This window comes from Agelaius phoeniceus, chromosome 2, assembly GCF_051311805.1.
Source record: "Agelaius phoeniceus isolate bAgePho1 chromosome 2, bAgePho1.hap1, whole genome shotgun sequence".
NCBI lineage: Eukaryota > Metazoa > Chordata > Aves > Passeriformes > Icteridae > Agelaius > Agelaius phoeniceus.
The window spans coordinates 90,214,045-90,236,162 of NC_135266.1; the positions used below are offsets into that span (position 1 = coordinate 90,214,045).

Genomic DNA, 22,118 nt, shown 5'->3' on the forward strand with positions numbered 1-22,118 from the left:
TTGCATCTTGCTAACTTGAAAAGCATTGAGTGCAACTTCTCATTAGCTTTTTTTTTGAGACTTGCAGGCTGAGCATTTCTTAATCCTCTTAGTATTTGATTATGTACAGTTTATCTTTCTAACTTATGGTGCTAGGTCAATGCCTTATAAAAATTTAAGTATGTTGCACCTATGCAGTCCCCTTTGTTAAACCAAATGTATAATGATGTCATCTAAGAATGAAATTAGGGTTTGGGTTTTTTCTTTTTTTTTTTTTTAACTACAGAATCTGTATTTTGTAAAAGCTTTGTGTTATAGGTTTTATTTTTTCATTCCCTAATTCTTCATCTCTATAGTTTTTCCATTAATTTGTCATTGAGTAATTTAATTTGCCTTTTGGGAGTATTGTCATGAGTGCATTAAGGTAATTGTCTAATATTCCAAGTTTAATTTAAATATCAGAAACCCTGGGCTAGAGAGCTAGTTATTAAACTCTTTCAGGCCTCCTGTTTCTTTAATGATTTCAAAATACACATCCCTTGCAGGTGTTGTCTCACCTACTTTGATACTATGGTACTAGATAGAAGTTTTTATTTTCATATGACTGCTACATTCTGTTCCTTTCTTCAGATGGAATTTGAAGTATTTCTTGAGTGGTTTCTCCTGTTCCATGTCACTAGCATTTTCACCATTTTTATCTAGCATAGATCAGTACTATTAGTAAGATTTCTTTCTTTATTTTGTGATTGAAAGCAATGAAAGAGCAAAATATTCCTTTCCTCTTACCACTAGTTTTTCTAGTGGTAAAGCTTTTCTTGAAAATTTTCTCTATTTTTGTTGTGTCTAATTTGTGTTGGTTGCTGTCTGGCCTTCACCTTTTCCGTTATGTTCTTCTTACAGGAGAGTTTAATTCATATTCCTCTGCCTTCTTTCTTTTTTTCCCATGGACAGCTCTGTTGATAGTTTTGCTCCCCTTGGAAGTTACCAGACTCAGCACAGGTTTATTACTACTTGTGGCTCTCCTTTGCCTGTCTGTGTTCCACATGGACAGGACAAAACTGCCAACTTCACTCTAGGTGTTCTCTCTCTTGAATGCATCATCTTGAAGTCTGAAAAATGACTTGGTTTGGTTTAGTGTCTTGAAATAAGCTGGGAAGGCTTTAAAAGTCAGAGTAATACCTTGCTGACTGGTTGAATTCCCAGGGGAATGGTTCACAAGTTAAAATTCTTTGCAATGATTTTTCATTTTATATGTTCAAGGTGCTTGAAAACGCCTTTCCTGGTCCCTGGTTTGAGGTGGTGTTTTCTGATGTCTGCTACCCTTTCCCTTCTTGGAAGCTGATACCTAGCATGGGCATCCATTTGTATTTGAGGCTGTACAATTCCTGTTACCAGTCATTTCAAAGGTGTTACTGTTCGTGTTTGTGCAGTTTGCTGCTGAGTCTGTAGCTTTTACTGTTGCCCAGGAAGAAACTAACTATTTCTTACTAAGGGACTTTCCCATTGAGCTTCAGAAATGCCACTTTATTCTGGGCCTCCTTTTTTTCCTTATCAATGAGAATTTCTCTGTTTACCCAGTCCTGTTGCTGATGTGGAAATAATTGAAGATACCTTACCCTCATTATCTCTGTCACTTACTTGAGTTTGGATTAGGTCTTCCTCTTTGGATTCCCATGGTTGTTTAATATATTGAAACTGCCCCAGATGGTTTAAAAAGTGCAGTTGCTACCTGTGAGACACAAAATGTATCAACTTGTGCAAAATTCTTCACTCTTGAGATGAAGCCTGAGGTTCGGCAGTCTGCAGCTTTGTGCACTCAAGCCAACAACGGTTCAGTTATTTACCTCCCACTCACAAGAGTGGAATATTCTCTTAACAAGATCCCATGGTCCTTCTTCAGCTCCATGAATTCTTTGACCCTGCATTTTCATTGTGCTGCCAATCCATTTGTTTCTGTATGTTTGTACCCAAGAAGACTTGACAATGACTCTGGAGTTCTGTATTAGGTTGCATCTTGTATCTTTGCTGAAAGGCAATAGCACTTTTTCTTCTTGTCCTTTTCCAAGCTGATTTTCTGTTCTTAGTTGAATTTTACAAATTATCATTGCTTTAAAAGGAAACATCATGTAGGCTGGAATCATTTAGAAAAGTCACCCACAAACAGTAACAGAATCTCAGCCGTGACTAATGATAGTATTGCTGGTCTATAATTCAGTTAAATCTTCAAGAAAGATTTAAGACTTTTATAATTGAAAGCCTTATGGTTAATCAACCATGTCCCTTATTACAGTTTTTTTGTTAGTTATCACTGCCATTGAAACTGCCACTCTATATTACTTTTTTTTTTTTTTTTTAATCCATAGGGTCTTGCTATGCCTTTGTTGAGTACATTAAAGTCTTCTGCTATAAGAAGTCTTTCTTCTTGTGTAACAAATTACAGACCATGATCAAGTCACTGTATTCATCTTTCCAAACAGCTGAATTAAATTGAGCTGGCTGAGGTGTCTCACAGTAAGGCTTGGCTCCCTCATGTAGTTCTTATCTGTTGCCTTTCTTTTCCCTTTCAGCGACCCAGCTGCGTAGTGTTCAGTTAAAGTCTTGCTGCATTAGGCCTGGATGGCTATCTTCAGCTACCAAACTTAGACTGCCATACAAAGATAGCCAGTTCTTTTAATTAGGTCTTTTCCTTCAAATTAAAACAACAATATGTCCCTTTCCTTAGCTGAGTGCAGGCCCTGTCAATGCCACTGTGATTTTGCCACATCAGTGTTAGTCAACTGCCTTACAGCAACCTGGATGAGCCCACTTGCTTTGCAAGTACTTTTTAAGTAAAAGTATTGGCTGGTCTGGAACACATTCAGAACTTCAAAGTTGTTTAGAAAAGAAAGCCCATTGCTTCCATCTGCTTGCCAGATAATTCTTTTCAAATTACTGATTGTCAGTTTCTAGCTATGCAACTTCTAGGATGTTTTATTTAATGGGTAGAACTAAACATCTTCCTAAATCTCATTGGCAATAGGTAATATTTCATTACCTCATGGATGTGTCTACATCATCCAACTTTCTTCCTAATATAGAATATAATTATGAGATTCTGTCTGTCTTCTATATTTTTATTGATTATTTTATCATCTTTATATCAACTAAAGGATATATATCATGTTTAGGATTTTCTTCTGATATTTTGCAGGTAATGTACCTGAAAGCTGCCCAAGTTTACTAGTGCAGTTTCAGAACATAGAATGAAATTGCTCTGTACACTTCCTTAACTACAAGATAGGTACCTGTTCAATCGTCCTTTCAGGTACAACAGATTAAATTTGTGTGCATGGTTTCTTGTTTCTGTATAGTAGAACACCAAAGTACTAGAGAGTTGTAGTAACTTGGTCCAACAAACATTTCGATTTCATGTAGTGTCTGTGTAATGAATGGAAAAAAACTGCAAGAAAAGAAATCGTGACACCAAAGAACTAGAGTCTACGCCTAGTTTTGCTGCTGAAGTAGGGCATGTTTCTGAAACATGAACACAGTTATAATTTGTGGCCTTTGCCATCCTCTTTCATTTGTAAAGCTAATTAACCCCCTCGGGGCCAAGTGCTGCAGATGAATCATTTGCCGTTTGTGAGAACAAAGTGTGGGTACCTCTCGTGTTTCCTGAAGACAGGAAATTAAAAGTTCAGGGACCTCTGAACTGAGAATGTTAAAGAGTGAGAAGAGCTGAACGTACCTCAACAGCAAAAAGGTAACAGAACAAGGGTCGGAAGTTACAGCTCTCCTGCTGGGTTCTGCATGAGGATCCCTCCCAAACACTGGCCTTCACCTCACAGTCCTTGGACAACATTTAAGGAGTCTCTAAGGTAACTAAAATCTGGAGGCTTGAATTTGGTATGCAGATGTTTACATTTCCAAGGGAAAACACACAGGCATCTGTAGATCAATAAAGGTTGAGAACCACTCCTGCAGACTGCTTCCATAGGCCATGCAGCTTCCCTGTGGCATGTGCCGAGGCCTAGGCAGCACCACTCATCCCGCAGGTCGTGTGTGGGGCCAGGAACTACCTACAGGATTAATTGCAGGATGGAGCTGTAGCAGCAGCCTGGGCTGAGGGGGTTAGTGTGTGAGGCTGGGTGAGGGTTAGACATCAGTGGTGCTGGATCTCCAGAGCTTATTTCAGCTGGAAAGCACCTTCCTGCAGAGCCATCTGCGCCCATGCTCCGACTGCAACGGGCAGAAGTGTTTAAAAAATATTCCTCCTCTCGACAACTAACTACCATGCTGACACTTCTCTGTGGGTGAGGCTGCCTCTGGAGCCCTGAGCGATGCAGACCCTTTCTTTGACTTTGTAAAGAAAGCAAAACAAGCTTTCCAGGACTCAGAGCTCAGGAACTAGTTTTTGCTGGAATGGTAGAGTTTCTACTGCTGTGAGACCACACAGGCACACAAAACTGCCTCTCCCCTTTATTTTGCAAATTCACAGTGGCGGTTCCTGCAGTTAGAGACACATTTGTACACTTACTGAGATTTGCCATTTAGATTTTAGGCAAGTGACTCTTTGCCCTATCTTTTGTATCTGCAATGGCAAGAAGTCCAGAGGGAAATTGTCTTTCTGGCATCCTCCTAGCCTTGACTTGGAGGATAGGATGGGGTTCCCAGGTGGTCTCCTAAACAAACTAGTGATGTCTAAGAATGTGTAATTTTTAACATCAGCTCGATTCAACTTGGTGGCTCCAGGCAGGATGTGTTTGGGAGATTCTGGTTTAGGACTCTGACATGGTATAGGGAGCAGATTTTTTTTTTTTTTATGTAACAGCCACATCCTTCCCCTTAATTAAGAGTATAAGGCAATTTATATGAGAATTTTGAAGTACTTCAAAGAGGCTTAACAATAATGTTCAGCTAACTGAAGCCAGCTGCTCCACATGGGAACTGAAAAGACTAAGAAATGTGTTTTGAATAATTAAAAATATGTCATAAATAACTTAAATGACTGTAGGAAGAGGAATGGAAAACTCCATCATCAGAACAGAGAGGCTCTCTGAATTAACCCAGTAGTTTAACAGCAAGATGGTTCATAGTTCAAACAGCTGCAGTTCCTTTATGTAACAGCTCCTTAGTCTTGCAGTGCAGGCTGCTCAAAGACTTAATCCTAGTATATCCATATAGATAAAGGCATGGTGTCTTGGAAGATCTTTGTGAGGAAAAGAGAGAAAAATAAATCTAATCACTTCTCCTTGCGGCCAGAATCTGGGAGCATTCAGTCATGAGCGATGGCTGTCATTACACAGACTGTCAAGAAAAACCAGGATGGTGTAGGTGGGTAGGCAGGAGGAGAAAGGTGGATGAAATGGTGTATTTACCAAACCCAGTGCCTCCTAAACTGTATAGGATGCTAAATGCGTGCTGACCTCTTGAAAAACAATCCTGCATATCTTGGAACCTAAGGATCAACAGAAGTAAGATCATTTTGTCTCAGTTCCTCCATAATCACACGTGACTTCTCAACACCACACCGTGCGTGTAGCTAAGGACGGCTGGGGAGGGGCTCTACAAGTGGCTCCTGGTGTATGGCCACAAGAGTCGTTCTGGCATGATGAAGAGAAAGAGCACGGTCACATGTTTAGCTTAATTGCCTTTGTTAGTCTGTTACAAGTGTTAGGTTGTACCAGTCCCGTACAGCAGAGACCATCTCCATTCACGATACAGCAGCAGCTGCCCCGCACTGGCGGATTCCGAGGTGAATGGAAAACCACGGTAACGAGTCGGCAGCACTTCCTCGCCCTGATCCCAGAATGGGCCGGGCTGGAAGGGACCCCAGGGTGTCACTGCTCCAACCTCCCTGCTCAAGCAGGGTCATTCATGCCACAGCACACGGCACAGGATTGCCTCCAGAGGGTTCTCCAGTGAGGGAGACTGCACAACCTCTCTGGGCAGCCTGTCCCAGTGCTCAGTCACCCGCACAGTGAAGAAGTTCCTCCTCACGTTCAGGTGGAACTTGCTGTGCATCAGTTTCTGCCCTAGTGCTTGGCACCACCGAGGAGAGTCTGACATGCTCCTTTCAGATACTCAGAGACATGGATGGGATCCCCTCTCAGTCGTCTGAGCCTCTCGGGCTGAAGAGGCGCAGCTCCCTCAGCCTTTTCCCGTAGGAGCGATGCCCCAGTGCCCCGGTCACCCCCGCCGTCCTCCGCGGGGACCGCCCGGGGCAGCCCCGCGCAGCCCGAAATGGCGGCGGGAGCGGGGCGGAAGTGCCGGGGCAGGCGGGCGGAAGCGGCTTCGCAGCCGGGCAGCGCCGCTTCCGGACCCCGCGCGCGTCCGCTCCCCGCCGGAAGCGGCGGTGTGTGGGGCCCAAGATGGCGGCGGGGATGTACCTGGAGCACTACTTGGACAGTAAGAGCCGCCGGGGCGGGGCCGAGGCCGCGGCTGAGCCGGCCCGGGGGGCACGGACGGGCCGAGGGGCGGGGCCCCGCGGGGGCCGAGCGCTGCCCAGGGCGCCCGCGGGCTCTCCTTCCCCCTCGGGCGCAGCCCGGTGCCCGGGCCGTGCGGAGAGGCCCCGTCCGTGGGGCAAGGCTCGGCTGCAGCTGCCGCGGGAGCCCTGAAAACGCGGCCCCGCGGCTGGTTTGTCCCATGAGAAAGGAGCCCGGTGCAGCTCCAGCTGCCCCTCGGGAGCGGGAGCTTGGCTGTCAGTGGTTTCCCGAGATAGACATCGAGCACAGATAACTTTTGGATCTGTGGGGCGGTAATTATGGTATTTTTCTACGCTGTCAGTTTACAAATGCAGCCCCGCTTTTCTGGCCGAAGAGGAGCTCTATAAATGCCAATGAAGTTGGCAAGGTTATCAGAGCCCTCCTATGGTACCTCCCATTTTACCATCCTGCCTTAAGGTGCTTAAAACTTCAAACTCTGCCCTTTGGGGATGAGACTTTCAGTGCATGTTTTACCCACGCGTTCTTTAAATAGCCGAGCAGATCCACCGGAGGAGTTGTTTCTCAATGAGTGGGCTAATGAGTTAAGATTGAATAACCTGTTCTTTGAGGAATGCCGTTCTCACGTGTTCCTGCTGGTCTGGTGTTGGCACTAGAGAAAGGGGAGGATGTTCACGGGATGGTGTCCTTAAAGCTGGGTGGTTCTGGTAATGTGTCTTCTGCTTCACTGCACCCAGCCAGTTAAATCTCTCACTGTCTGCTTGCATATGCATGGAAAAAATGGAGTTTGGCTCCTCAGAGGTCCTGCTACACTGGGTTTCTTCCAGCACAGAAATGATGAGGTGCCAATATGGACGCACAGTGTCTCATTCCTTGCATCTTCAGTGCTCCTTTTGTCTTTAGGAAAGAAAATGTCTCTCTAAGAATGTTCAAGAACCATAATAAATTTCAGTGAAAGCTGAAAAGAAGCTGCAGTTGGACAGGCAAGGATCTAGGAGTGCAAGGAAGGAGGCCAAAGCCAGGAAGAAGAGTTGAATGAGGAGGCAGGTTGGAGAGGAGCAGATTTGTGTTCTTGTGCAGTTCTCACTGCGTTGCAGAAGGCTGCAGTTGACTGAGGCTCCTCAGCTGGGAGGAGAAGGGCTGGGAAAGAGGAGAAAGAAGCAGATGGGCAAGGAATAAGTGCACAGGGGGGATGCAGGGTTTTCCTGCTGGGAGGGCAGAGGTGTGTTTTGGGTAAGAGCTGCAGAGCAGAGCTAAAGGAGCAGAAGCCTGGGATCTGCAGTTGGTGAGCAGAGACAAGCAGGATGCATCCCTGAGTGGGCAGAGGTACTGCAGGTGCACAGCTGGAGAGAAGGGAAGGTTGGTGGCTGGAGAATGCTCCTGCCAGAGTCAAACACCTCGGGATCATGTCATCACACTCAACTGAAATCAGCCAGCCTGGGAACTCCTCTTCCTCTCCTGTACAGGCATGCAGAGGAAATGGCAAAGTCTTCTCTCTCAGCTGAGGTTTGTGGTCCTGAGATTGGATTAGAGATTCTCATCCTGGTGAAGGTGGATATTAATACAGGAGAGTCACTGTTATGGTTGAGGTGTCTTGCTTAAAAAAATAATGAAACTGATGTGCACAATCTAAAAGTCCTTAAAACCATCTGGTTTACAAAGATTTTAGGAAGAACAAAACATTCATTCCTGTGATAGTTTAGCCTTTTTGCTTACCCTTAGATCTCTAAGGCCTTTTTCAGGTTTGTCTGGTGCAACATTACTTGCTGTTATTAGCCACGCATAAGATACTTGCTGTGCTATTCCAGATTTCTTTCAGGAAAGCATGAATGTGTTGTGAAACTTGGCATCAAAGAGCACCCATCACAGTCTTCAGTAGGTTAGGCTGCTGATAGGTAATGGCATATATTTCTAATTACCCACACTGCTCTCCCCTAAGCCTGCTCTCCTCTCCTGGCCTTCTGCCTGAGCTCCTCACTCTGTGGAAATGCATCCAGTGTTTTAGACACAAATCTTCTTGATGCTAACTGATTGACAGCATTCAGTTTCCTACTTGCTGCTCCACTTTTTTTTTCCCCCACATTATTTCAGTGTTTTAAAAACATTCAGTTCCATTTTAAAGTAGTTCACTAATATCCTAAAAATTCCTGAAATTTGATAAACAGTCCAGAGCTTTGGGTTATCTCTTATAAGAAGTGTCTAATTCTTAATTTACATCTATGTCTTGGAACGGAATTCTTTTAGTAGCACAGTGCTCTTGCAGATCCAGTTTTCAGTTGAATGTCTTTTTTCTTCCCGTAGAGATTCTCTTTCCTGTGTTTGTCTATCTGGATCTGCTCAGGGAATGAATGAGGAATGTGTGATGAAAGAGGGCAGTTATTTGTAGGACCTCTTCATATCTTTGAATAAAGGAAGGTGTGTAAGGAATTAAGTGAAAATTGTAGGGAGAAAAAAGGTGGCCTTCTGTTTGAAGCAACTGAATATCACTCTGCCAAAGTGAGTTGGGTGGGGCTTTTTTATGTTGTGATTCCCACTTTGTACAGGTTTTCCTTGCTTGGATTGTGCTTCCCTCAGATTATGAGTGGAAATTTTTAGTCAGGGGAGCAGATGTGGAGAATGCTCATAGCTGCAGCTGGAGTCTGCTTTGAACAGATAATTCTGAAAAGTCATGCTATGAAGCATTTTTGCACACTTCAAGAGGAGAGTTTGTAATTAGCTGGCCTTTTGGCTTTACTCTCTTGGCCTCAGTAAATCTTGTGGCCTTCATGCTCTTGGTGAGGGCAATGGGCCACTCCAGTGCAGCATTGTGAAAACACTTTATTGTCACCACAGGAAGCACCTTGAAAAGCTGGCTACAAAGTCGGTTTTCAGTTTGAGCTCTGGGTCTGAGCTTGTGACTCTGTGTTGAGCAAAGAGAATAAAATAAAACTTTGAATCAGTGCTCAGTCACTGGGAATGAGAAACACCTTGCATGAAACATCATGTGAGTAGGTAATTAAAAACTGTATGTTAAAATGCATAAGCAGTCTGACAAAGTTAGGCACACAGCCCCAGTTGCTTCAGTTCATATATTTTGAGCCCTCTACTTTAGAAATCTAAAGTTAATTTTTTTGTGGACTAGCCAAGTTAAAAAGAGTTCTCTTAGTAAAAGGTGTCTAGAAGCTTCTTAGGTCAGGTATTACAGCAGCTTTCAAGTCTTGCTGTAATTTGAAACTGGGTTTAGACCTAGGATTAGGCATGCCCTTTCCTTAGCTTTAAGCTGTTAATTACAAAGCAAATCTGTCTGAAATGTGTTATGCTCTTGGCAGATGCTTTTGCAGCAGAAAAATACACACATTCCTTCTGTGCTGAGCATCCTGACAGAGGAACTCCGTATCTTGTCTACTCTGATCACCTTCATTCCTTCATCCTGCTTACTGAGCCAAAGGATTCAGGGAATGGGAGAAGAGGAATGTGTCTTGTTCCACTTTTCTTCCTGAGTGTTTCTCTCCAGTGGCTGAATTTAAACATAAAAAGATTTCCATGTCTTCAAATATTGTTCTCCTTCTGGTTTCTAAAAATCCAGAAGGAGAGGGGAGAAAGCAAGATAAAAAAGTGCTTTCCCTCAAGCAGTAACACCATGCAGCTTTAGTAAAGGAAAACCTATGGGTGCAAAGGAGTTAGAGATGTAGAAAAGGATGGAAGAAGAAGGAAGAAAACAATATTTTGTGATTAAGAGGTAGAATGTGCATAAAGACTCATGAGAATAATTTGCACTTGCTTGAGTTTGAGTTCCTGTGTTTGGCTCAGTGTTGGCCCTCGAAGGAGGTTAGAAATACTGCTGTGGAGGTGATGGAGATGGCAGGCTGAGATGAGGAGACCTCAGCTGGTAAAGTAACATGGTGCAATGTAGTCAATATACCTTGGGTTTTTCCCTATTTTACACTGGTTAGGGAGGCATTGAGTTTCCTTTGCTCCTCTGTTTGCATTTGTCAGTAGGCACACAGAGGTGCACCCCCACCCATGGGGCTTGTCACTGCTAGAAAACTTAAGCCAGCACAAGCACAGAGCAATGGAAGCAGCACGTGTCCTCATGGAAGTCATCTTTCTTCTACAACTGGCATGGGAATGTCCTTTTGCTCCTTGATAACTAGCTAACCTAGTAAAATAGGATTTTTCTTTTGGAACGGCCACATCTGTCTGGATTTTCTTCTGTACAGATTCATCAAATGAGGGTGTGATGAGTATTGTCATCTTAAGGCTCTTAGGGGGCTTGGGTGTGATGGTGGAAATTGCTGTAGGCAAGCCCTTGTTTTCTTCCCAGACCTGGCTGTGTTCCAGTTTCCTCAGCAGTTCTTTTATCTCTTGCATTCCCTACCTCCATTACTCTTATCCCCTCCCCAGTGTAGCATGCAGCCATACCCCTGGCCCTGCCTCTATGGTTTCTCACATCATTCTTCAGAAATGCAAGTCTCTTAATAAATCATTTCTCTGCTTGTCACTGTTCTGGTGTAGTGAAAGATGCCTTTCACCTTTCAGAGACTTTGGATTAGTTACACCTGTGATGCACCACACATGATCTATGGAAAATTACAAAAGATTTCATGCAGGGGAGAGAATTTGGTGATTCATAGGCATCATTTGTTTCTTTGTGAAAGCTACTGGCACAGCCCACACTGAGCTGATACATTTAATGACCAATTCATTTAGAATTGGTTTTGTTGTTGGCTGATATTTTTATTGGAGCTGATACAAGATAGCTTTACATGGCAAAGCCTGCTGTGTTTTCTCTGTAGTTCTTCACTTACCCAACTGCAAATCTGATGTCATTGTTTTGGCAAACAGCCCTGCGGTCTCTTTGGTGGTTGTCCCTGCCTTTGGAGGTCTGTGGCAGGCTGGAAATGGAGTGTTGCCAGTCTCATTCATTGTGTCAGTCTTCCAAGCCCTCCAAGCTTTTCAAATTCAAGGTTCATCTTTGATAAGAAAGATCCCTTTTCTGACACTTAACAACATTCCCTGCTATCTTGTCTGTGGACGCTGTAGCATTGAGCTACTGTAATAAGACAACAAAAAGAGCCCTTCCTTCCTAAGAAACAGTCCCACACTTTGGGGGAGTATTGGCTTTCCATGGCTGACTGTCACTGCTGACTGGTGCCCATTTCTTTGGACAGTGTCTGAAGCAGATGTGCTTGGGTGGACTGGTGTGCAGTGCATTGCCCCAAAGCTTGGGATATGTGCTATAGCCACAGAATTCCTGGGTGCCTGTGGCTAAATCAGCCTGCCATGCACCTAAGCACCCTCTCTGTAAAACTGTAGGTAGGGTTAACCCTTGCCAGGGTGTTGTGAAGATAATGGTACAGGTTAGGATTTTTTATTGCAGCAGGGCTGAGTCATCTCTGAATCGAGGGAAATTGTGCTCAAGGACCAATTTCAATAAAGGTGCTTGTGTAAAAGTTTCAATAAATACCTGTGTAGGAAGGTGATTGATTACTTGAGAGCACAAGACAGAGTAGCAGCAATAGTTTAAAAGGGTGATACACTCTGAAAAAGGAGGGATATAAAAGACACCCTGCCCCCTAATGAGGGAGCAAGGAAGCTCCTGAAGATTGCTGCAAGCCACTTGTCCTGCAGTGTACTTCAAGTGCTGCAAAATTTTGAGAATCATGGAGTACAAAAAGTCCAGTGTGGTTCCCCAGCAAGATCCCAGCCAGTTTGCAGTCCTGGGGGGCAAAGAACTTACCCTCTCATTGTAGCAGTCCCTGGCACAAGAAGGAATTTTTAAAATTGCCTTTAGCAATGTGGTGTCTAAAGTGTTTGCTGAAATCAAAGCTGTTAAATAAAGCAACTGTGGTTATGTTTCAAAATGTCTTTTCCCATTTTTTAATAAAATTTAAACATGTCTCTAAATGTGGTGGGTGAAGAGATGTCTTGGGGAAGGTGCTGTGTTTGGATGGTCCTTGGTGCTGTTGATCTGTTTTTAGGACTTTGGGCAGCACAGATCCATTGTTTGGCACAGCACAGACGTGCTGCAGAGGTTTGAAGCACAGTTGAAGTTATCAGGCTGTGTAGGCTTGCTCTGCGTTTGTGTGTCACAGTTAACATCTGAGTTAAGGAGCTGAAGTTTAAATGTCAGTTGCCTGCACCTGACAGCCCACATGTGTTTCTAAGAAGAAGTAAATAAAATGATAATTATTGAAGAGGGAAAAAAGGTGGTGTTGGATTCTGACTTTTGGAGAGAGAGTGTGTGGTTCTGAAGGGAGAAGACAGCATGGTCATGGATGCCTGTGGAAGAATGAACAGGGGAAAGAATGACAAGGAAAGAGGAGAGTAAAAGAGATGACAGAAGAATGGGTTAGTGAAGGGATAACATGTGAGGAGAGAAAAAACGAAGGTAGGTAGAGAGACTTTACCTTGTGATCAGAAATGGAAACAAGGTAAGAAAAGGAAGGGATGAAAAAGACGCATTCAGCAGGAGAGAGCTGCACCAGTGATTTTCAGGATAATCAGACCATGAGAGGAATCAGTAGGGCTGCACCAGGCTTCTGTATGGATCTGTGCAATGAGTCCATTAGGAGAAGCATTGCCAGCAGGTCGAGGCAGGAATCCAACCCATCCACTCAGCCCTGGAGAGGCTCCTCTGGAGTGCAGTGTCCACTTCTGGGCTCATTAAAGAGAGACATGGAGCTCCTGGAGCCTGTCCAGCAGAGGGGAATGAGGACGATTTGGAGACGAGCATCTCTCTTGTGTGGGAAGGCTGAGGGAGCTGGGCCTGTTCAGCCTTTAGAAGAGATGACTGAGGGGGCTCATCAGTGTCTATAAACATCTCCAGGGAGGGTGTCAAGGGTGGATCCAGGCTCTTCTCAGTGGTGCCAAGCACTGGGACGCAGGGCAGTGGGCAGAAACTGATGCACAGGGAGCTCCAGCTGAACATGAGGAAGAATTTCTTTACTGTGTGGGTGACCAAGGAGAGATTCCCCCACTAAGGTTGTGGTGTCTCCCTCTCTGGACATGTTCCAGCACTGTCTGGAGGCAATCCTGTGCCACGTGCCCCAGGCTCTGGGGTCACCCTGCTTGAGCAGGGAGGTGGGGCCCCATGATCTCTGTGGTCCCCTCCAGGCTTACCCATTCTGTGATTCTGTGACACAGTTGCATTACTGCCAGCCCAAGCTGCTGGCCTTGCTAGCACTTTATTCCCTGTACATTTTCACCATCCTCCTGTTCCTCTCCTCCTGCTGTGCCATTTCTGTGGAAAGAGGACCTCACTTTTCCTTATTTTTCTGTCTGTTGTTGCATATCATCACTCTTCTCTAGTGATCAAAGATGTCTCTAGGGTGTTCTTTCTTTACAATTATCAGTTTCATAATCTGAGAATTACGTGGGTATTTTATGACAGATAGTATTTAGTCATGATGATTTTGGGTGAATCTTACTAAGATGAAAACAAAATTAGTTGAGAGGAAAAAAAGGAGAAAAGCAGGAGGAAATGAAATTACATAAATAGCATGAATATTTTTTTAGAAATAGCGAGGAAAAGTGTGGTGGTAGGAATGAGGAAATGGAGACTCAAATCTAATTTTTTTTTTAATGGCACTTAGAGAGTGATAATGTCTGGTAGCCAGCACAGCACAGGTCAAGCAATTTCAGCAAGTGTTCTGTCCCCTGTGATAAATTCTGTGAGGCAGAGAATCACTTCTGTTTAAGGCTATGCAAGAGCTTTGGAGTTAAGCTGCAGATAGTAGAAAACATCCCCACAGCTAGATTAAGTTATGTACCATACAAATAGTTTGTTGCTCAGTTATAACTTGCTTATCTGCAGCTTTATCTTGTTATGCTTTTTGTTATTGCCAGACTCTCTCTGGATCATAATTTGTAATGGTCTGCTCAGCTTCCTTCCACGTTCAGTTGAACAGATAAAGTATCTTTGTAGCAGTCCTGATTATAAAGTCACTGTACTGTCACTTGTTTCATTTTCTCCATTTATTGACGAAGCAGTGGCAGAACATTTGTCCAATAATAGATTTGCAGAGTGGAATGTTTTGCTGTGGTTTTAGGAAATCATTTTGCTGGTTTTAGCAGGGAAGGAATTCAACTGGCAGGGGTTTGTCTCGTCAGCCCCAGTGGAAGCCTGCCCAGCTAATGAGCCTCTGGAAGATCATGGCTCAGATGTGCATAAATGATCTGCCCATGGTGCCTGAGCTGAGCATTTGCTCAGCCAGAGCCAGAGCCAGAGCCAGGTGACAGCCCTCCCCAACTGCCAGGGCCCCCGGGAGCAGGGGGCTCTGCACACCTGGAGGCAGGAAAAGAGGCAAGAAAGGAGCCACTGGCCTGGCTGAGGGGCTGGCACTGAGGGGAGCAGGCTCTGGGGAGAGACGGGCTCTCAAGGGTGGGGGCACAGGCTGAACAGACAAGTAGAGGCAAAAGACAGACAGACAGATGTTGTCCAGAGCAGGGCATGTGCTGGCATCAGTGGTGGTGGCAGATTTTTACAGTGATGGCTGTAAAAACTAGAGCACAGTTCCTTTCAGGTTGTGTAGCCGATTGAAACTCCTGCTTGAGTTTCTCCTGGTGCAAGAATGTCACTGTGAAATGTGACCCTAACCTCATGTGGGGCTGTTCTGCCCGCACAGCAGTGTCCTACTGGCTTTTGTGCTGGCTCAGGAGCTTGCTCTATGTAAAGGTTTCTAGCCCTGCTGAGGGAAAGCTGACAGTACCTGGTGGAATTTGTGCTTTTACCATCTGTCCTTTTCAGAAGAGAAAAAGAAATTACATTAATCTTTTCTAAAAACCACAAAGTCCAGAATTTAGAAGCTGTGATCTTCCAGGATTAATAAACTCAATATAAATTTGACATATTGTGTGCAGTGCAGGAAGAGCTTCTGTTTTCCTCTGGAGGATACCTGTCTTGTCTTCTGCAGCGGGTGCTTTGGAGAGGAATGAAAAGCAGCGTGCTGCAGTATGACCCATGTTTCATTTGCTGTATAAATTGAAAGGTTTAGAGTTGATGAGGCTGGGGATTGCAGGAGGGAAAAAGGCATGGTCTCTAGATTCCCAAGCTGAATTTCATCTCTGCCACAAGCTCCCTCTATAAGCAATAATAATTTTCAGCATTGTGTCCCCGTGGTGTTCTGAGATGCTTTTTCGAACCATAGGGATGTAATCCGGTAGTCAGCTGCTTAAACCTTGTGTGAAGTCTGTCATGCTGAACAAACATGGAAGTATCAAATTCAGGATGTGCCTACAGACTTCATTTTGCTGCTTAGTAATTTTTCAGGATTTGAATTTGCACTGCTAACTGTCCTTGAATGCAGAGGGGTGATGTGTATGTGCTGTGGATTATGTATCTGGGTACTCAAGGACACCTACCTACTACCTGAGCATTTCTCAGGTAACTAAATCAGAAATGGCAACAGAAGTCTGTTAAATCAACAGCTTGATTGCTCCTAAGTATTGTGCATGTAACTTCTTATTATGCTGTTTGGGCAAAAATCTAAGTAAAAGGAACAACTTCAGTGCTCAGCAAGGCCCACAGTTGGTTTTACCTCTTATAGGAATTAATTTCATGTCCTGTTATGTAGTACTTGTTAAAACTTGTTAAAACTTTCCCCTTGCATGCAGAACCTTCCCTGTCAACTGGTTGCTCTTCAGGGAAGTGGAAAGGCATTCATTGCTCTAGAAATACGAGCAGACAAAATGGAGATTGCTGCCTGGACTATGTGTTGGACAGCTTTGGTGATGGCCAGACACACCTCCAGTTGCACTCCATGTGAGCTGCAGAGCAAGTTCAGGAAGCTCAGACATGCTTCTCTTGTGTCTGTGAAGAGTTTTCCCCAGCACCTTCTTTTTTAAACCTTCAAGAGAGATTTATTATTTTCATTAGGTATAAAGGTGACAGTAATCAGGCTTAGACTTCAGGTTAATGCAGTGACACTAGATCTCATTTTGACTAGACAGGCATGGAAAAATGAGAATTGTTTTTACCAGCTTTGCCAGTTGAGCATCTGGTGATGCCTGGGGGGCGAGTAGCATAGTGCATTGAAAATTAATTGACTATCAACCTCACATTGCTCATTCAGAGCCCTACAAACGTTTATTATTCACGATGTGTGGCATCCTTCCAGGTGTTGGACACACCACTCTGAGATGACAGCGCAGAAGGCACCACAAGTTACAAGTCACAAGGGGTTAAGACTGCACTCTGTTCCCCATCTCAGACTTGATCTTTGCTCTGCCCAAAGTGTCTGCTGTCCCCTGTATGTTAAATGAATGCATTAAACAGACTCACTTTTCAGTGAATTAGCATTTGATCAACTTAATTTTTACATCCCTGTGTAGAAATAACTAAATGGCTTTATTTACCAGCTGTTGTGGTATTTTTTCATTACTGAGTGGAGTTTTCGGATGGAGATGTTGTGTTATAATGAGTGACACTCATTACAGATCTTGGGTTTCTGCTTTCTTAGTGTGGACCTTTCTGCTCAGCAGCAGTTTTCTGGTAACTAATATGTATTCTAGAACTATGTTTCTGCATTAAATGTATCACATTTTTATAGTCTGTCTCCTTCGGGGCCAGCAACAAATGGAAGCAGGCTGATGTGCACCAGGGGGGTGTGTGTGTGTGTGTGTGTGTGTTATTGGTTAGCTTTGTTCCTGCCTTGGCAAGGAACAAGGATCTGATTTCTCCATGTATTCTCCTTTCTCTGCAGGTATTGAGAACCTGCCATTTGAATTACAGAGAAACTTCCAGCTCATGCGAGATCTGGATCAGAGGACAGAAGGTGAGGATCGGGAATGGTTTTGTTGCCAAGACAAGGAGTATGTAGCTTGACCAGCTATTCTTTGCTTTGCTTTTGTCATAGGGATCTCCAGGCAGGGGAGGAGGCCTGGAGCTGCTCCAGTCATTGAGTCTCTCCTGATAGAGAGCACTGTGGTGTGTGAGGTGTTTGTGTATTTAATGTTTCACTTCTTTCAGACCTCAAGTCAGAGATCGATAAGTTGGCCACGGAGTATATCAGCAATGCACGGACTTTGTCTTCAGAGGAAAAACTGGGGCTTCTCAAGCAGATCCAGGAGGCCTATGGGAAGTGCAAGGAATTTGGGGACGACAAGGTTCAGCTGGCAATGCAGACCTACGAGATGGTATGAAGGGAAGTGCCTCGTGCTTATCATGAACACCCACACTAAAGCCGCCCATCTCGCAAGGCCCTGGGCTCTCATTTTTAGGCCATGCCCACTCTTGCTCCTCAGCTCTTTAGTGCCAGCCCCCTGCCCCTTTGTCCCCTGTTTGTCCTCCCTCTGCCTTCCTGGGCTCTGTCCTGTGGTAACCCCTTCCCTGGTGTCCTTGCAGGTGGATAAGCACATCCGGCGGCTGGACACAGACCTCGCTCGCTTTGAAGCAGACCTGAAGGAGAAGCAGATAGAGTCGAGTGACTATGACAGTTCTTCCAGCAAGGGCAAGAAGAGTGAGTAGCACCACTGGGCTGCACATTGATTCAGGAGGCAGCCAAGTGACTGTGGAAGTGGTGGGGATGAAGGCAGGCACTGGAGTGGTGCAGATCAAAGACTGTTGCGCTGGAGGCTGAAGGACAGGTAAAAAGATGGTGACTGGGCTCTTCTTGTGTGAGCTTATTCAAGGCTGCTAGATAAATCGAGATGGGGTGCATGGCCCAAAGCCAGTACGCATTCCAAAGCAGGAGTGTGCTTTGGTGCTGCAGGGGTTGTCACTGTCAGGTGTCTGTTTTGGTGGGGTGACAGATGCAACACCTTTTTCTCTTCTTACCAGAGGGCCGAGCCCAGAAAGAGAAAAAAGCTGCCCGTGCTCGCTCCAAAGGGAAAAACTCTGATGAGGAAGCACCAAAAACTGCCCAAAAGAAACTGAAGCTCGTCCGCACGTAAGTGTTGAAGGGACTTGAGAGAATGAGAAGCAGCACTGGAAATCAGACCAAGGCAGGCCTAGCTAGGCTTCCCTGAGATCCCCAGACTGGAAATGTGTGTCCTCTGTCCCTTCTTGGGAAGCAAGAGGAAGGAAACTTGTTTATTCTTTCAGGAGAGTGTGGGTTGAAGGGAAAAGCAGGTCCCCTTGGGTGTAGGTACTTAAATAAGAGAAGTATCTGTCTCTGGCAAACAAGGGCACTGTCTTGGGACACACAAAGGTACTCAAAGCCAGTTACTTTGCTGACTTGCTTTATTCCTGTTCTGCAGTAGCACAGAGTACGGGATGCCTTCTGTCACCTTTGGAAATGTGCACCCCTCGGATGTACTGGATATGCCCGTGGACCCCAATGAGCCCACTTACTGCCTCTGCCACCAGGTCTCCTATGGGGAGATGATTGGCTGTGACAACCCAGATGTAAGAGCCTGCACATGGTGGAAATGGGGGGAATGGAGTGGAGATGAGTCCTGCATGGAAAGTCTTGTCCTGCTTGGGTGGGCCCTGGGACAGCAAGCAGTGACAAGGAGAGGGCTTACCTCAGGTAGTTGGGATGGCCAGAGGTGTGGCTGGCAAGGACCTCTGAAGTGCCTCTCTCCTCAGGGTTTTCCTTAAAATGTTTTCTTGTCCCTAAACTTAGCAAGGGAGAAGGGGTGTTCTCCTTGCTAACAGTGTGTAGGTTGGGTGTGAACATTCAATCCTTGATCACTGCTAGGGATTTTGGAGTTTGTGATTAAATACTGGGAAACTCTGGTAGCCCAAAACCAACAATTTCAAAAGGAAACTGCTCTTTAACTGGCTGCTCTTCATCCCAACAGTGTTCCATTGAATGGTTTCATTTTGCCTGTGTGGGTCTGACGACAAAACCAAGAGGAAAATGGTGAGTGAAGCAACCTGGGGGGCCCATTTGACCTTTGGAAAGGGGAGGTCCTTGGTGGCAGGGAAAAAAGTACTATATATACACCCACTTAGAAGATATTATTAAAAGGAAAATTTGAATTAAGGCTTTGTCAGGGACCTTGGAAAAGGTCTTTTGGGACCATGCACTTGAGGCTCATGTCATGCCCTAAATGTTGGCTTTGTATTTCCCTTTCTAACAGGTTCTGCCCTCGCTGTTCCCAGGAGAGGAAGAAGAAATAAATTCACAGGAGACCTCAGTACTGCTGCAGGAGCTCTCTTCCCCCTGCCAGGGCCTCGTCCCAGTTCCCCCAGCCCTTGGGGCCTTGGTTGAAGGGAAGTCTTGCCCTGTTTGTGGTTTGGGCCATCCCTGGAATGGTGTGTACCCTCACGGTGGTTCCTGTGTGTTCTGTATCCCTGGTTGCTTCTGAGTCCTTAAGGGAGGCCTTCTCTGTGTACTATTCCAAACAGGTCTCTGAACCTCAAAGGGAATGAATGAGGGCACCAGGGTAGCCACCAGATTCCCAGGGATTCAGGTAGCCCCTGATTTTCCTTGGCTTTCCTTCAGCCTCCTCAGAGTTCATTGCCTGTTCTCTGCTTAGAGAACAAGGCTATGGGATGGGGGAAGGAAAGGAGGTAAGTCTTCAGCATTTTAGGTCATTCATTTTCCTGGATCTTTTTCAGGAGAGAGGGAGTAACCAGGCTACTTCTTAATCTAGTGGGCTGGTTGAGAGACTGAAAACCTGATGTGCTCCCTGTCTTTAACCATTCCACTGCTGGCATTGGGCAGCCTCTTTTGTTGGGGAGAGGAGGAGGCAGAGGGATGTTTAGAGCTAGCTTTGTCTCTCTTATTCCTGGGGTAAACCTGCTGGTCTGGGAGGCACTCTCTGTGAAGGAGGAAGAATTTCTGACCACGTGGGGAGAAACAGCTTGGTCCAGTCTGTCTTCCGGCCTCAAAATTCTGCCTTCCTCTTGTGTAGTGGTGCTTCTCCATGGCATTGATGGTGGGAAGTTTGAGGATTCAGCTCCCACTTGTATAATACAGAATGAAATAAAATTCATTGAAACCAATGCTCTGTTTGTCACCTTGATGTCACTTCCAAAATTAACTGCAGCAATCGCTCTCTAGTTTTTCTTTCTTAGCTCTGCATTTATTGTAAATGGTGAATGTGGTACAGCTTTTTCATGTAGCAATCCTGTCACTAAAAGGTGACATTCTGCATAAATCAGGCTTGAAAATGTACCTAATGTACTTGCAGAAAGCTACTGAGCTTTCTGGTGGCTGTGAAAAATTCCTGCCCCTGCCGTCATGCCCTCACAAGAAGGTGAACGTTTATTCCCACTATTGTTTGATCATTTACTTCATCAGTTGCTTTCTCTTAAATGAGGAGGAGTGGAGGTGGCAAAGGCCAACCCTCACTGTCTGTTGGGCAGCACAGCTGAGAAGCCATCAGGACAAACCATGTGCCTCCAAGAAGGTGGATAGGTTTTCCAGGCACACTGATAGCTTGCTTCCCAGAAGGTGACAGTCACCTTGTCAGAAACTCTGGCTGCTGTTACTAACATAACATAATAGGGCTCCAAAACAATGCCAGAAGTTCTGCAGTGTCTGCAGATAACTGTGAGGAGATGGCCCATACTGGAGCTCCTCTTCATGAATTCCATTGGCACAGCCTGGAGACTGACAAACCAAGTCTTCTTCCTCCCTGTGGTCTGCTCAGCAGGAAGGTTTAAGCCTTTCACCTGAAACATGGAATGTTTTCCTCACCCAAATTACTTGTATGAGGATCCATGGAGGATTTTGCTGGTTTAGTTATGAAGCCAAAGCTCTGCTCGGGTTCAGAGGACAGTGTGGGCTAAGATCAGTGCTACTCCCACCTTGTCATTGCACGGGGACCCTGGCAGCCCTCAGCTCAGAAGCTGGTGCTGTTTTCTGTTCAAGTGAGTTAGCACCGAGTCAGTCTTTGCTTTTGCCTCGAGAAGGCATGTTCATTCTGTTTTTCTGTTCATTCTGCACAGAAAAAATGATGAGTTCTTCCCCAGGCTGTGGCTTATCTGGTTTGTGGTACCCCTGCCGCAGTCTGAATCTCAATCCCCAGATCGTATTGCATCACTTCCTGGGGCTTCCTTTCTTAAAGAGGGGAGAAGCAAATTCTGGAAGGTGTGGGCTGTGTCTCTGGTATGGTTTTAGTGACAGGAAGACTCTGCCATGATCCAGTGGGTGAGCAGGCTGTGCCAGGAGAGCTCATCTCTCCAGCTGGGGGTTACTCAGACATCCCCTGGTGCTCCACTGACAGAAGAAATGGTGGATGTGCCCTGAACTGGAAAGTGGGCTTGGGGCAGGGGGCAGGGGTGATGAAGGATGGAAACTGCTCCAAGCAGCTTGGTTTGGATGGATGGGACACAGGATTTAATGGCCAGCATTAGCAGGAAGCTCTCTAGGAACTGTGGGCCAGAGAGGTGTTTGAAGCACCAGCCAGCAGCAAGGAGCATTCCAGGGACTTCTGCTGCCACTGAGGGAATGCTCTGACTTGCACAATGAGACAACTTAGACCAAAATTTGGATAAAACCTGGGCATTTTTCAGTGGCTTGGAAGTATAAATGCAAATGAAAGCACATTAAAAGCTAACCTTGGAAAAGAGGGAATAAGGGCAATAGCTGTGCGATATTTAATCACCAGAGGAGAAAAAGAACCAGCAGAAGCTAGAAAATACAAAGTACAAAAATGAAGCCAGTGGGAACAAAGCCTGTAAGTGACAAGGCTGGAAACATGAGCAGCTTTTTTTAGAATGCCTTTTGTTTTTGATATAATTGAACATGGCACTTGTCCATTACTGACTGGAGATAGCAGGTTTGTAATGAGAGGAGGGGAAGTGTTCTGTAAATATTTATTCTGTGTTGGTGCTGGTGTCAT

General features: G+C 45.2%; 1 protein-coding gene across 4 annotated transcripts; it reads left to right on the top strand.

Annotated features, from left to right (window-relative positions):
• The first annotated feature begins 6,246 nt into the window (after positions 1-6,246).
• Positions 6,247-20,274, top strand: ING4 (inhibitor of growth family member 4). Of its 4 annotated transcripts, XR_013181012.1 has the most exons (10): positions 6,247-6,366; positions 17,084-17,155; positions 17,350-17,516; positions 17,725-17,839; positions 18,160-18,268; positions 18,579-18,726; positions 19,125-19,186; positions 19,407-19,581; positions 19,675-19,739; positions 19,888-20,274. XR_013181012.1 is itself a non-coding variant. In XM_054627709.2 (8 exons), the coding sequence occupies exons 1-8, from the start codon at positions 6,330-6,332 to the stop codon at positions 19,444-19,446; spliced, it is 750 nt and encodes a 249-aa protein (XP_054483684.1). In that variant the 5' UTR covers positions 6,247-6,329; the 3' UTR covers positions 19,447-20,274. The 4 variants fall into 4 exon arrangements, 1 of the variants encoding a protein (XP_054483684.1); XR_013181011.1 differs by having other exon boundaries at positions 19,407-19,739; XR_008533816.2 differs by having other exon boundaries at positions 19,675-20,274.
• The last annotated feature ends 1,844 nt before the right edge of the window (positions 20,275-22,118 follow it).

Coding starts and splice junctions, on each gene's coding strand:
- ING4 (XM_054627709.2), top strand. CDS start 6,330: ATGGCGGCGGGGATGTACCTGGAGCACTACTTGGACA. Junction 17,517..17,724: donor CAATGCAGACCTACGAGATG/GTATGAAGGGAA, acceptor GTGTCCTTGCAG/GTGGATAAGCACATCCGGCG. Junction 18,727..19,124: donor TTGGCTGTGACAACCCAGAT/GTAAGAGCCTGC, acceptor TCATCCCAACAG/TGTTCCATTGAATGGTTTCA.